General features: G+C 44.4%; 1 protein-coding gene across 1 annotated transcript; it reads left to right on the top strand.

The window, feature by feature from the left end:
* Window positions 1-818: 818 nt before the first annotated feature.
* bmp2b (bone morphogenetic protein 2b) lies at window positions 819-7,364 on the top strand. The gene is made up of 3 exons (XM_030047171.1): window positions 819-1,159; window positions 2,152-2,519; window positions 6,179-7,364. The coding sequence occupies exons 2-3, from the start codon at window positions 2,165-2,167 to the stop codon at window positions 7,090-7,092; spliced, it is 1,269 nt and encodes a 422-aa protein (XP_029903031.1). The 5' UTR covers window positions 819-1,159; window positions 2,152-2,164; the 3' UTR covers window positions 7,093-7,364.
* The last annotated feature ends 4,936 nt before the right edge of the window (window positions 7,365-12,300 follow it).

Genomic DNA, 12,300 nt, shown 5'->3' with positions numbered 1-12,300 from the left:
CACCTCTTGATCAATCATCCGTGGGGCTTTTCGCAGCGGTAGGGATAGATGTGGAATTTCTGCTCTGTGTGGTCAAAGTCACAAGAATATTACATTGCATAGGGACTGCAACAAGAGTTTGATGTTATGTAAAAGCCACATGGGCAAATAGGCTGTTTCTATTCCTATGTAAGGAAAATTACCCAAAATACACAGCCAAAAGCAACGGTATGGTTTTAATTGTTGACTGTACAACTTTATTTATAGAGTGATTTTCCAGAAAACGTAAAGACGCAACAGAAAACAAAAATGTTTGCAATTGGCAATATATAGCCGTGGCTCTTAAGGTGGGGTCTGGAGACACACAGAAGTCCTTGAGGATGGCTGCAGGGGTCCCAAATTGTGGAATGATTTCATTTATCCCTATTAAAAAAAACATACACGAATAGCTAATGCAGTTTTCACTCTCACCACTATCAGTGCAGACAGCTGTAAAAGACAAAACTTTATTTACAACAATCAGATCTTCTCAAACATTGGAGTGGGTGTTCGGTGGGGTGAAATTTTATCAAACAGGGGCCCACTACCCTAATGTGTGTTTATTTTAAGACCTTTGGCTTGAAAAAGTTTGGGAGCCCCCGAGTTGGAGGTATGCAGGAGGTGCTTTATAACGGGCAAATGATTGACAGCCTTGCCTTGGTGACATCACCGTACGACAAAAAGAGTTGCTGGGAGAAGAGAAGGCACCAATCAATTGAACCACTGCGCTGTGGCGCACAGAGGAGAGGCGACGCGCTCCCCAACTCACAGCAACAAGGTCCAAGGAGCGACACTTCCCTGCACTTATCTCTCCAAAACGCAGCTCCGCTCAACTTTTATCTCCGCGAACAGTTTGCTTTTGAAGATGTTCAACCAAGATGCTTTATACTTAGATCGGTCCTGCCTACGCGAACCCGCTTCCTCATAGACTTAACACAACTTTTTTTTCCCCCCTTTCCGTACTGACCAAGACCTAGCCCGATTTGCAGCTGGTGAGAATATGTGCGAGAGGCGATCGGTGCAGTGCATGGGCTGTCTTTGGTCCGCCAAGGAAAAGCAGCGTGGATTAAACACGAATTAATGTGGAATTTATCGGAGCCCAAAGGTGGAACGACGACCGGACACAGCGCTTCCTCATCAGGTAAAATAGCAGTGATGGATTTTGTTGAACTGTTTCAGTTTTCCCAGGAAGGAAGTGAATAGTTGGGGCGAAAAAAAACATTTTCAAGATATTAATAATGCCAGTGTGTGTGGAATGATGTCCTTCATGAAGAAAGCTGTTATTTACTGTTGCAAATCAACAACTCCTCCACTGTATACGCGTATACGATGTGTGCGTAAAAGTTACGCCTTTCTGTTTTAACTTCAGGGAGGAACGCCGTGACAAAGATAAACAATAAAACTTAATTATTTCGTGTTTGCACTATTCGGGAGATGTTTAGTTTCTGATGTATGTGTTTTTGATGTGCTGTCCCAGGCTACATCTGGCCCTGGTACGCACGTCAGATCTAACACCTGCGAGCCTCTTGAAGTAACTCTATCCCTTATGATTATAGTCATACATGACCGTCAAAGCCTCTGCAAATAGACGCTTGTAGCACCGTCTGACTGCCTCACTTGCCCTGTGTATCCCAACCTTTTCTCCCGACTACATTCTTTCATGCTGCGTGTGATCTTTCGGTCTTCTCAGACTTGTATTTCTTTTCTTTTCATATCCCTTCACTGAACATGCTTTCTTATCTCTTCTAATTGGAGACTTTTTGTCTGCAGTCTCCCCCTCTCAAGTTTCTTTGATATCTGTCTTTCCTGTGCCATCCCCTTTTTTGTTCCGTCTCTTTCATAACTTCCTCACCTTGATATTTTTCATGTTTTAGTTTGCCTCTATAATGTTGAGATCAATCTCCTATTTCAGATAGACGCGCCATAGCCGGCGGGGGTGTTATTCCCAGCCCTTTTTGTTCTACTTCAAAGTGGAGAGGTGTCTCCCCTTTTAACCTGTTCTCCTTCAATAATTCCTATTGTATGGAGGGATCACACACAGCTGGGGGAAAGGTGCAGCGAAACCCCTGATGTGTCTCCCTCATGTCAATACCCCAGAGCTTGTGTATTGACAGAAATCAACTTTCTCCGCAGGGACTGACTGATCATGGTCGCCGTGGTCCGCTCTCTCATGGTACTGCTGCTCGCTCAGGTGTTGCTGGAAGGTGCTACGGGACTTATCCCCGAGGTCGGCCGGAGGAAATACAGCGAATCCGGGAAGCAGACCCCGGAGCAGTCGGAGAGCTTCCTCAACGAGTTTGAGCTTCGGCTTCTCAATATGTTCGGACTGAGGCGCAGGCCAACCCCGAGCAAGCAGGCCGTGGTGCCGCAGTACATGGTGGACCTTTACCGTATGCACTCAGCAAACGGAGACCACAGCACTAAACGACCCAAGAGCATGGGGAAACACGCAGAGAGAGCCGCCAGCAAGGCCAACACGATTAGAAGCTTTCACCATGAAGGTATGTATTAGTGACATACCTTTACCTGTCAGCCGGAGAGCTCCTCGTCTCTCAGACAACCCAAACCTATATTTAAACATGACTCAGTGCGCAAGGACTGAACTTCAGAGTCTTCCCTGTTTTATGGCGCGTTAGTCATCCAAAGGTGACACGCGTCCAAGTTATTTCCACCACCTTAATTTGTGAATAATTAGGTTACTTTAAAACTCACCGACATGATTTACCGACAACTGATGCGCAATTAAACTCGCGCTAATCTATGTGATGCAACCTTTAACCAGACATTCCACTGGCGCTGTTGCCACAGGTTTCAAAAACATCAAGGGTGGTGGTATCCCTGGGGTAATTTGTTTCTTAATAATTGATGGTGTTTGCGTGGACTCTGAAAACAGTTTTTCCAGACACGCACCACAGGAGCGGGATAAAGGGCGGGCTGCCTTTGCGCAGGTGATAGTCATCACCCTGTTACTTCAATAACACCCGACATGACATTATACTAACACGCATTATGACAGAGTCAACGTGTCAGACTCGACTCTGAGTCATTTTTAACAGAACTGAAATTAGTGCGCTCCCTCTCGCTCCGTGCATGTGTGCGTGTGTGCGCGCGCGCGTTCGTGCATGAATGTGTATGTGTGTGTGTGTGTATGTGTGTGTGTGAGAGAGAGAGAGAGAGAGAGAGAGAGAGAGAGAGAGAGAGAGAGATTGGGGGTGGGGGTTATGCGCCTTCTTTCCAAATCGCCCCCTCTATCCGCGCTGTGCGCCATTACGCACGTTCCAATAATATAACGCCATAATTGCACACTTAGTTTATACCGTGGATATGCGCTGATTGTTAAATTTGGTGTTTCAATTCAATCCCATTTCCCTCCCAGGAACATATGCTGCTCAGATGATTAAGGCTCATGCAGTAAAGGTTCATAGCCCCTGGCTAAAGTGCATAAGTTCACAAGGCATATGTGCTTATCCCAAGTTATTGATGCAAAGGGTCATTTACTTTGAAAACTGACTGGCTTCTTATGCAATATAAATAGTCAACAGGTGACACTGAAACAGAAAAGATGCTATATTTATTTGTCTGGCTCCATTTGTAAGCAGTTGAGTGATGCACTTGTTTCCGATATTAAAATCCCTTAAAATGTATGAAAAAAAAGATTGCAACTTTTTATATGAACATATATCATAGCAAGAAACAAGGAGCTACCTTTCAAATTCCTATGGCCCATGCTCCAGTTTTCACAATATACAAGCCACTGAGTCCATAGGGGTTTTACACAGAGTCCTTATACAGAGTCCTAAGTGTTTGAGTGGGGAAGTTTCCACCAGGGGTGAGTCAGAGGGGTGGTTGAGTGGTTGCTTGGGTGTTCTCCAGAGGCCTAGTGCGATGACACCCAGTGGCTATACTGACACATTACAAACAATCTTGGGCCAGGCAAACCAGGCTGAGTGACTGCTGCAAGACCACTACTGGAAACCTCTGCACCAGGCCAGCATACACCTTGACACCACCGGCCATTAGGAATGTGCTCAGACTGTGTTTACAAACTCTCCCTCGGGCGTTTCATCCTATGCTAACAGAGCTGCAGGGTTGTTAGTCTTCCCATGTCAAGAGACATAGAATTGATGGCCACTTTGTGTAATAAGCATGTATCTACACATGTAAGCCCAGCACATCAAAGCAAGCAGCTCCAATCATTCATCACATCTGCTTGCTGATATTAATTTCACTAGGATAATTAGTTTCTGCGCTATCAGTTTTCAAAAATAACCACTTTCCATGCCAAATAGAACATTTCCACTATTACACAGGAACCGGCTGCCAGAGACAGGTCTGTGATAAATGACCCAACATTAGCCGTTATCTTTTGTTTTGGCATGCAGCGCAAAAAGAAATTAGGAATGTTGATACACTCATATCTGTGGTTCACAAGTTTTTGACAAGCCGCAACTTGTTCACACAGCAGTTCCTTCAACGAGAGAGAGAGAGGGAGAGGGAAAGAGTGAGAATGCTGACGATGAAAGAAAGAGAGAGAGACAGGGAGACAGAAAGAGAGAGAGAAAAGAGGATTTGAGACTAAGAAAAAGGGAGAAGGGGATTTGGGAGCTGAGGAAGAAAAGAAAGAGAGGGATTGGGGACAGACGAGAGGGAAAGAGAGACAAGGGGTTTTCCCACATCAAATGAGGAGTGATAGGCCTAATTGAGGTCTTTGTGCCTCTGGAGGGAGGTTTAGGATGAGAAGGTGGAATTTCCTAAATGCCTCCTTTGAAAAAGCAGCGAGTTCAAAGTTTGTGTTTATTTTACCACACCAAACAGATTAAAAAGTATGCCTATGTATCATCTATGATCTTCATAAAGTAAAAGTTCAAAGTAGGACTGCAGCAAAGATAATTGCAGTTTTTACAAACATTTCTGTCATTTATTGTACACTATAAAGGAGAGTACCAATGAAGTTCAGTCTACAAATATTCAGTATACAATTTTCGTGTGCCTCAGGACAGAAATAGTAATAGTTGTCTTAACTGCACATTCACTGCAGCAGCATCCAGCCAGAAACAACAAAGAATGGTTTGATGTAGCTCTGTTGTGATTACTAGAGATGGAATGGGGAAACTGTGGTGGTGACAAAGATGATTTTCTTTCAATATATAGGGGCATACAGTATAGGATTATAGTGATGCATATCCAGGGTTACAACTATTAAGCACAGCTTAAAATTAAATTTCAGTTGTCTGGAAAAGGTCAAAAAAACATGGACATGGTCATTCATGCTCAATGGATTTGCTCCAGGCTTCACAAATTAATGGCACCACTGATAGGATTTCTAGTTTCTGGCTTTGACAAAGACTTGTTTGTGTTCACTTTGAAACTTCAATGAAAAATGCATTTTCGGAGCTGGCCACTTCTGCAAAGGTTAATACAATGGTTGGCATTTTAAGACATTAACATTTCAGTGTTCATCTGATAAATCCCATATTGATTTCCCCGTTTCTCTCTTGTCAAATCCAAGCTTTGATGATCCTTAGATATATGATGCAATCTTTTTTTTCCATACATGCACTAATAGTGGGAATTGCATGTAACAGCCAGATATCCTCCATGTGGCATTTAGAGGGTGGCTAGCATGCATAACAGAAGATGCTATCACTGTTCTTCTGCTTGATCTTATCAATACATGGAAGCACACTGCTTTCATCTTCTGACATTTAGCCCGGTAAATTTACGACCATGACACTAATGATGGCATTAGATCACCATGAGCATTTGCCTGCCATTACTCTGAGTCATACACACAAAGTGTTGGTGTCTGTGTGATGCCTGTGTGACAATGACCCACACCCACTCACTACAACCACGTGGCAGCCTGGCTGGCTGCATGCAGCCAGAAAGCAAGCTCTCAGTTGTGTGTGTGTATATGAAAAAGAGAGAGAGAAAGGGAGAGAGAGAGAGAGAGAGAGAGACAGAGCACAGAAGAAACCATGTGAGAAACTTTCCTTGGCCAATGTTTTTCTGCTCACAGTGGATCCACAAAGGCTAGGCTTTAATCATAGTTGCTGTTTCTCATTCTTGTACCATGCCTAAAGTCTTTATTTCACCCTTGGCATGTATTTCAGCCCCCTATCCCCTTACACTATGTTTGTCTATGTGCTATCTCCTGTAGAGTCTATGGAGGCGTTGGCCAGCCTGAAGGGCAGAACCACCCAGCAGTTCTACTTCAACCTCACTTCTGTCCCTGGAGAGGAGCTCATCACCTCTGCAGAGCTGCGTATCTTCAGGGATCAGGTCATGGGAGCTGTGGCCGCCAGCAACAGCTCCAGTAACAGTAGCACTAGTAATAGTGCACTAGGAGGCGGCTTCCATCGCATCAACATTTATGAGATATTCGGAGCCCCTGCTAAACACGGCGGGGAGCCGCTGACACGCCTGCTGGACACTCGGCTAGTGCAGGACTCTCTGAGCCGCTGGGAGAGCTTTGACGTCAGCCCCGCTGTATCTCAGTGGACCTCCGGGGGACGCCACAACCACGGCTTCATGGTGGAAGTGGTTCACCCGGAGGAGAGGGAAGGGGAAGGGGAACATGCCCAGCGACGGAGCAGGCACGTCAGGGTGAGCCGGTCCCTGCACCAGGACCAGGACTCATGGCCCCAGGCTCGGCCCCTGCTTGTGACATACGGCCATGACGGCCGCGGGGACTCGGTCCTCCACACAAGGGAGAAACGTCAGGCAGCGCTCCGCAAACAGCGCAGGAAGCACCAGCACAAGGCCAGCTGCAGGCGGCACCCCCTGTACGTGGACTTCAGCGATGTGGGGTGGAACGAGTGGATAGTGGCGCCCCCTGGCTACCACGCTTTTTACTGCCATGGGGAATGTCCCTTCCCCCTGGCAGACCACCTCAACTCTACCAACCATGCCATTGTGCAGACGCTGGTCAACTCAGTCAACTCGAACATCCCCAGAGCCTGCTGCGTGCCCACTGAGCTCAGCCCTATCTCCCTGCTCTACCTGGACGAATACGAGAAGGTCATCCTGAAAAACTACCAGGACATGGTAGTGGAGGGATGTGGCTGCCGGTGAGAAACTGACAGTGGGATTGATGGTGAGAGGGAGGGGAGAGAAAGACTGAGAAAAAGAGACTTATAAGAGGTTATTATGGACACCCGGTTTCCCAATGAAGACGTTTATTTATATGAAAGAAAAGACACAAAACAGAGCTATTGTGGAAGAAGAAAAAAAAACTATATATGAATATATTTATGTCTACGTAAAGTTGGGAAAAAAATAAATATTTTAATCAGAGGAATATTCCTTTACTGGTTTTGAAAATGTATTTCTGATGTACATTTCGAAATGGGTGCAATACCACATGAAGTATAATGCTCAGATTTTTATTTTGTATTTATTTCTATTATAACCACTTTATTTGTAAATAAATAATGTGTATTTATCGTGAGAAAACGTGGTCGCTCCAGTTTTCCCAGATCAGCTTCAGTGGACACCAACAGTGGTTGATTTATCTCAGTCAGTGGCCAACATGTGTGGCTTATAACAGGGCTTCAAACTCACATAAATTAGCCGGAAAGAAATAACATGACTAGCAGCTCACACTTGTACACTGATTGCAAACCAAGCATGGAAGTCCTATGGTAAATGTAACAGGAAACCAACAACATTAGAAGTTTATAGAGGAAAGTGACAGGGCTAGGTCAGGGTGGCAGTGCTGTAATGGACGGCAGCAGGGTGTAGGGTCACAGGAGGGGAGTGACAAGTTACAAGCCTACAGATGTGATAGACTCCCATGGGAGGATTAGGAAAACACCAGAATATGTTTTCCTGCATTACATGTCATTGCAAAGATCCATGGGAAGGCTCTCCTGAAATCCAGTCCCTATGTTTTGTTTTGCTCTTGACTAATACTACGAATTGGAAAAAAAAAAAAAAAAAAGGTATCTGTAAGCTGTTATAGCGTTACATGGCTTCTGCAGAAGGTCTGCGAGGGCACTAAGTTTATTTATATCACGGTTTGAGACATGAGAGATTGCAAAAAGTGTTGCAGACACGCCAACAGGCCCCTCAGCAAGAAAAGAGCGTCTATAGTAACATTAATTAATTTTGAGAAACAAACACAAGCACCTGTACCTGCCCCTATACTGCACACGCTCAGACAGATTCTTCGAGTTTGGCTGCTTTCCTTTGCCATTTCTGAGTCATACAGCTCTGATGTGTTACTGGCACTAAAGAAAAAAATCCTAGTTGGCCATAGGGGACGTTTCAGGAAAAGTATTAGCGGCAGCAGATGATGAACTGCAACACAAACAATACCACACACTGACACCAAGAGCGGCTTAAGAGTCATGTTTTATTCACTGATACAGTGATGCTGGCTGGTTGGCAAAAACAAAACGTATCATATGTTGCAGCAAGACAGTCCAAGCATGAATATCTGAGTTGATGTCTTAATACGTCAGTGTTCCTTGTGGAAACAATGCAATATCTAAACCAAACCGAACTGACTAAAAATGCTCCAGAAAGAGACACATGAAAATTTATACTGCAGCCACAATAGCAGATCAGATAATGAGAGGGGGGAAGAGAAACGGAGAAGGAGAGTTTTGTGGAGTTTGACTGACTGCGTTTTCTGCTGTGTTTGCATTAGAAAGGGTTTGGAGGGAACACAAGGCAGCTCAAAATGCTCTAAATAGAATGTTTTTTATGTGAGCGCACATTGGGACCGTGGAATGTTGGTTTTCAATCTCAGACACATGCATACGCTTGCATGGAAAACCAACGTGGTTGTTTTTTCAATCATCTATTCAAGGGTTTCCTGGTGGGCTTTTTCTCTTCAAAAACAAATGTGCATTGAAGAAAGATACGCTTGTTACATATATAGGAATTGTAAGTCAAAACACTTAGAAGGAGTGGTGAGACTTTATTCGCGGGCAGTAAAAACACTGAAATGTCAAATTCTTTTATGTTGCTCAGATCTTGTCTACTTCATATAGTATACAGTGTTTGTCTTGCCAACTGGTTTTCATTGTATCTCTTGACACAGACATTGTGAGGCAATAACAGATGTCAAAATACCCATTTTTATCCTCTCGGGGCTGTATAGCACCCATCTACTGTAGATGATGCAACTAACCAGTAATTTTGGTCCCTACCAACCCCCCGAGCACGCACACACACACACATACATACACGCACACGCGCGCACACACACACACACACACACGCATACCTCCTCCTCCCCACCACATTTCAGTTTCAATCTTCTGCATGTGTTATTTTATTTTACCTTGCATCCGCTCCCCTCCTCTTATCCCATCTGGTGTCCATTTCTCCAGTGTGGACCCCACCATACCGCAACCCAGCACATGGGCTCCCCATAGCTCTGCCAGTAGCAGCGCCTGAAACACCGCCGCACCATTTTAATGGACTTCAGGAGGAAGTCACTTCGCTGGTACACTTAATGAACATTTGATAAAAATCAACACTAAAAACCTTAACCTTCAAAAAAGTTACTGCCAAAAGTTTCAGGGGTGAGCTCAAGAGCGGGGGGAGAAGAAAAATGCTTGTGTTAAAAAAGTGTTAGATTTAGTGGTTTGCCTTTATAGCGCGAGTCCATAAACCTTTCATTGGGTTGGGTGGAAATACTGCTCCCAGGGTGGGTGACACATGGGTAGTGCTCCTGAAACGCCCCTCCTGCACCCCATCTCAGCTGAATTTGGTTCCAGTTGTACTGTGAGTTAGCTAGTGTTCCTCTGCCCTCTGGGGAGTTCTCATTTTAGAGGTAGGTTAGTATCTGACAGCTCCTCGGGGACCACTCCTAAACTTCTCACTAAGAACAGGGGTGAAGGGTCAAAGTAATAAGGACCTATTATCTCTGCCATTACTGACTCACTTCCAGGCTCATCACATCAACATGGACTATTGGCTCAAACAGCGGTCAGCTAGAGACTGAGGCTGAGAACAAGGTTATGTTCCACTGTCCAACGTTTTTTTCTGTTCTGCATGTGCACAGTTGCATGGTCTATAAAATCATCTATTTTAGAGCACGCGTGTTTTTATGCTGGACTTAAAATTTAGTCTGTGTGTGTGACTGTGCATTCAATGTGATTTAGTTATAAAAGCACAACAGTGAGATATGCCTTCTTGGCAAGAGTCTCTTCACCTGCTACACAGACCTCTGCAAAGTCACTCTCCGAAAACAGATTTTCCTCCTCTTTCTCCCTGAACATCTGGTAAATCAGTTAAAGGTGTCCTTTGCTCTCTTTGTTTACGCACAAACACACAACTGAGCAGCCACACAACTGATGAGCACAACACTGGGAGCTGGTCCTTCCTAGCGTGGCAAGGCTCATTCATTTTGCTCGGTGCGCAGCAAACCACACCAAAAGTATCTGCAGCTCCAAACAACCCAAATCATAAGGGTTATAAAATCAGATTTCCAGATTTCTGGCTGGCCCAGATTTGGAAAGTATGTGGCGTGCCGTGCACCTTTGATGAAGCAGAGTTCTCTGTCGCTATGGGAGATCTAGACTGGCTTCGTGCCAGGGTGGGACACGGAAATGTAGAGAAGCGGTGAGAGACAGCAGCCACTTTTGAGTGTTTTCTTACTTTTGGTTCTTCTTTTCTCCTTCATGTGCCGCACACACTAATTTTAGAGGTGGTGCACATGGTGTTTTTTCTGTTTTCCGAGAACAGCCAGTGAGATGACGTCCAGCATAGCTGAGACTGTGGCATCTGTGCTGCAGCTCTGAACACATCAAACAGACGGGCGTCCACAGATTCAGGAGCAGAGCAAATATGGAAATTACTTTTCCAGAATGACTGCAGGGATGATAGTACTTTTGCATATACAATAGCCTTTCACTCTACCTTGTGTATTTGTGTGTACGAGCGTGCATGCATGCAAGTGTATCTGTGGGTGCAAGTGCGCATGTGCACAAATACAGTGTCTGTTGGTACACTCACATAACAAGAAGCATGTAGGAAATGACAGTTACATTACTAAAACCTACTGCTAACTTGCTCCTGAAATATATTCTGCTACTGCCATTACTGTAAGAGCTAATCATCCATGCAATCACAGTGGAGCTGGCCTGGAGTGACATGCTGGAGTCATTACCTCTGGCTGGGACTCAATGGGAGAGGAGAACGTTATATAGCCTTATACTCATGGCAGTACAGTCCAGTAGTTTAAGCTACAGTACACTGTTAGAAGCTGTCTGTGCGATTATGATTCTCCCGAGAACAAGGTAATGAAACCTTAGAGGATGGACATGACCCTATGCCAGAGTTTATATCAATGGCTTATGGGAGGCAGCAGCAGGAGAAACGACCTCGTAACACCAGAGCTGTTCGTCTCTCATCCAAGGATTGTGAATCACACACACCTTTCCTGTGATGTCTGGACATTGTGTGCTCTCCCTCCCTCCCTCTTTTCCCCTCCCTTTCTTTCGCTTCAAGAAAATGAAAATTTGGGTCTCTCAGAAGCAGAGAAAGAGAGCGAGAGAGAGAGAGAAAGACAGAGAGAGAGAGAGAGAGAGAGAGAGAGAGAGAGATGACCCTGTAAGAGTGCTTTCTGATTTGGTTAAATAATCAGTGAGACAAAGAAGTCACTTATGAATTTATGAGTAATGGAATAATTCCCTTTTTCTAATAAACCGGTGTAATGTGACTAAAGGATTTAAGCCTGTTAACCTCTTCTCCTATCAATGGGGTTGTCATTACAAAATGCATGCTGTGTCGGCAAATTTTCTTCGAACAAACAGAATTTTATTTTAACCTCCAGTAGTGATCCCAAGGTTTCCAAAGATATCAAATATGTCCTGCTGAATTACATGGAAATGTGTATAAAATGATGCCCAAGACATCTAGTTGTTTGATTTAATGGTGCAGCCATAAAACAATGGCATCTTCGGCTTGAATATTTCACTCAACATAAGAGTGATGTAGCTTCAGTGAAGCATTGCAGCCAGTAGATACAGAATATATATGACATTGTGGTATAGCATGAAAAAAGTTTTCGTACCATCGAGACTGCTTAAGAGGAAATGTAAGGGAAAATCAAAGTTCAAGATGTTAAAGAGGGCTGTGCTATTTTTTATGTCAAGATAAAAATCCATGCTTTTATAAAATACCATTATTCTTTCATCATATGAGTGTGGATTTGAGCATGTGTACCTTTACAATTTGAGGACTAGCTCTTTTCCACAGAGAGGATACAGGAAAGAGTTCCATATGGACCACATATGGGCTTCCAAAACAGGCTGGAGGATGGAT

This window comes from Myripristis murdjan, chromosome 24, assembly GCF_902150065.1.
Source record: "Myripristis murdjan chromosome 24, fMyrMur1.1, whole genome shotgun sequence".
In the NCBI taxonomy this organism is placed as follows: Eukaryota; Metazoa; Chordata; class Actinopteri; order Holocentriformes; family Holocentridae; genus Myripristis; species Myripristis murdjan.
The sequence above is the reverse complement of the archived record's forward strand: the minus strand, read 5'-3'. Positions and strand labels throughout refer to the sequence as shown.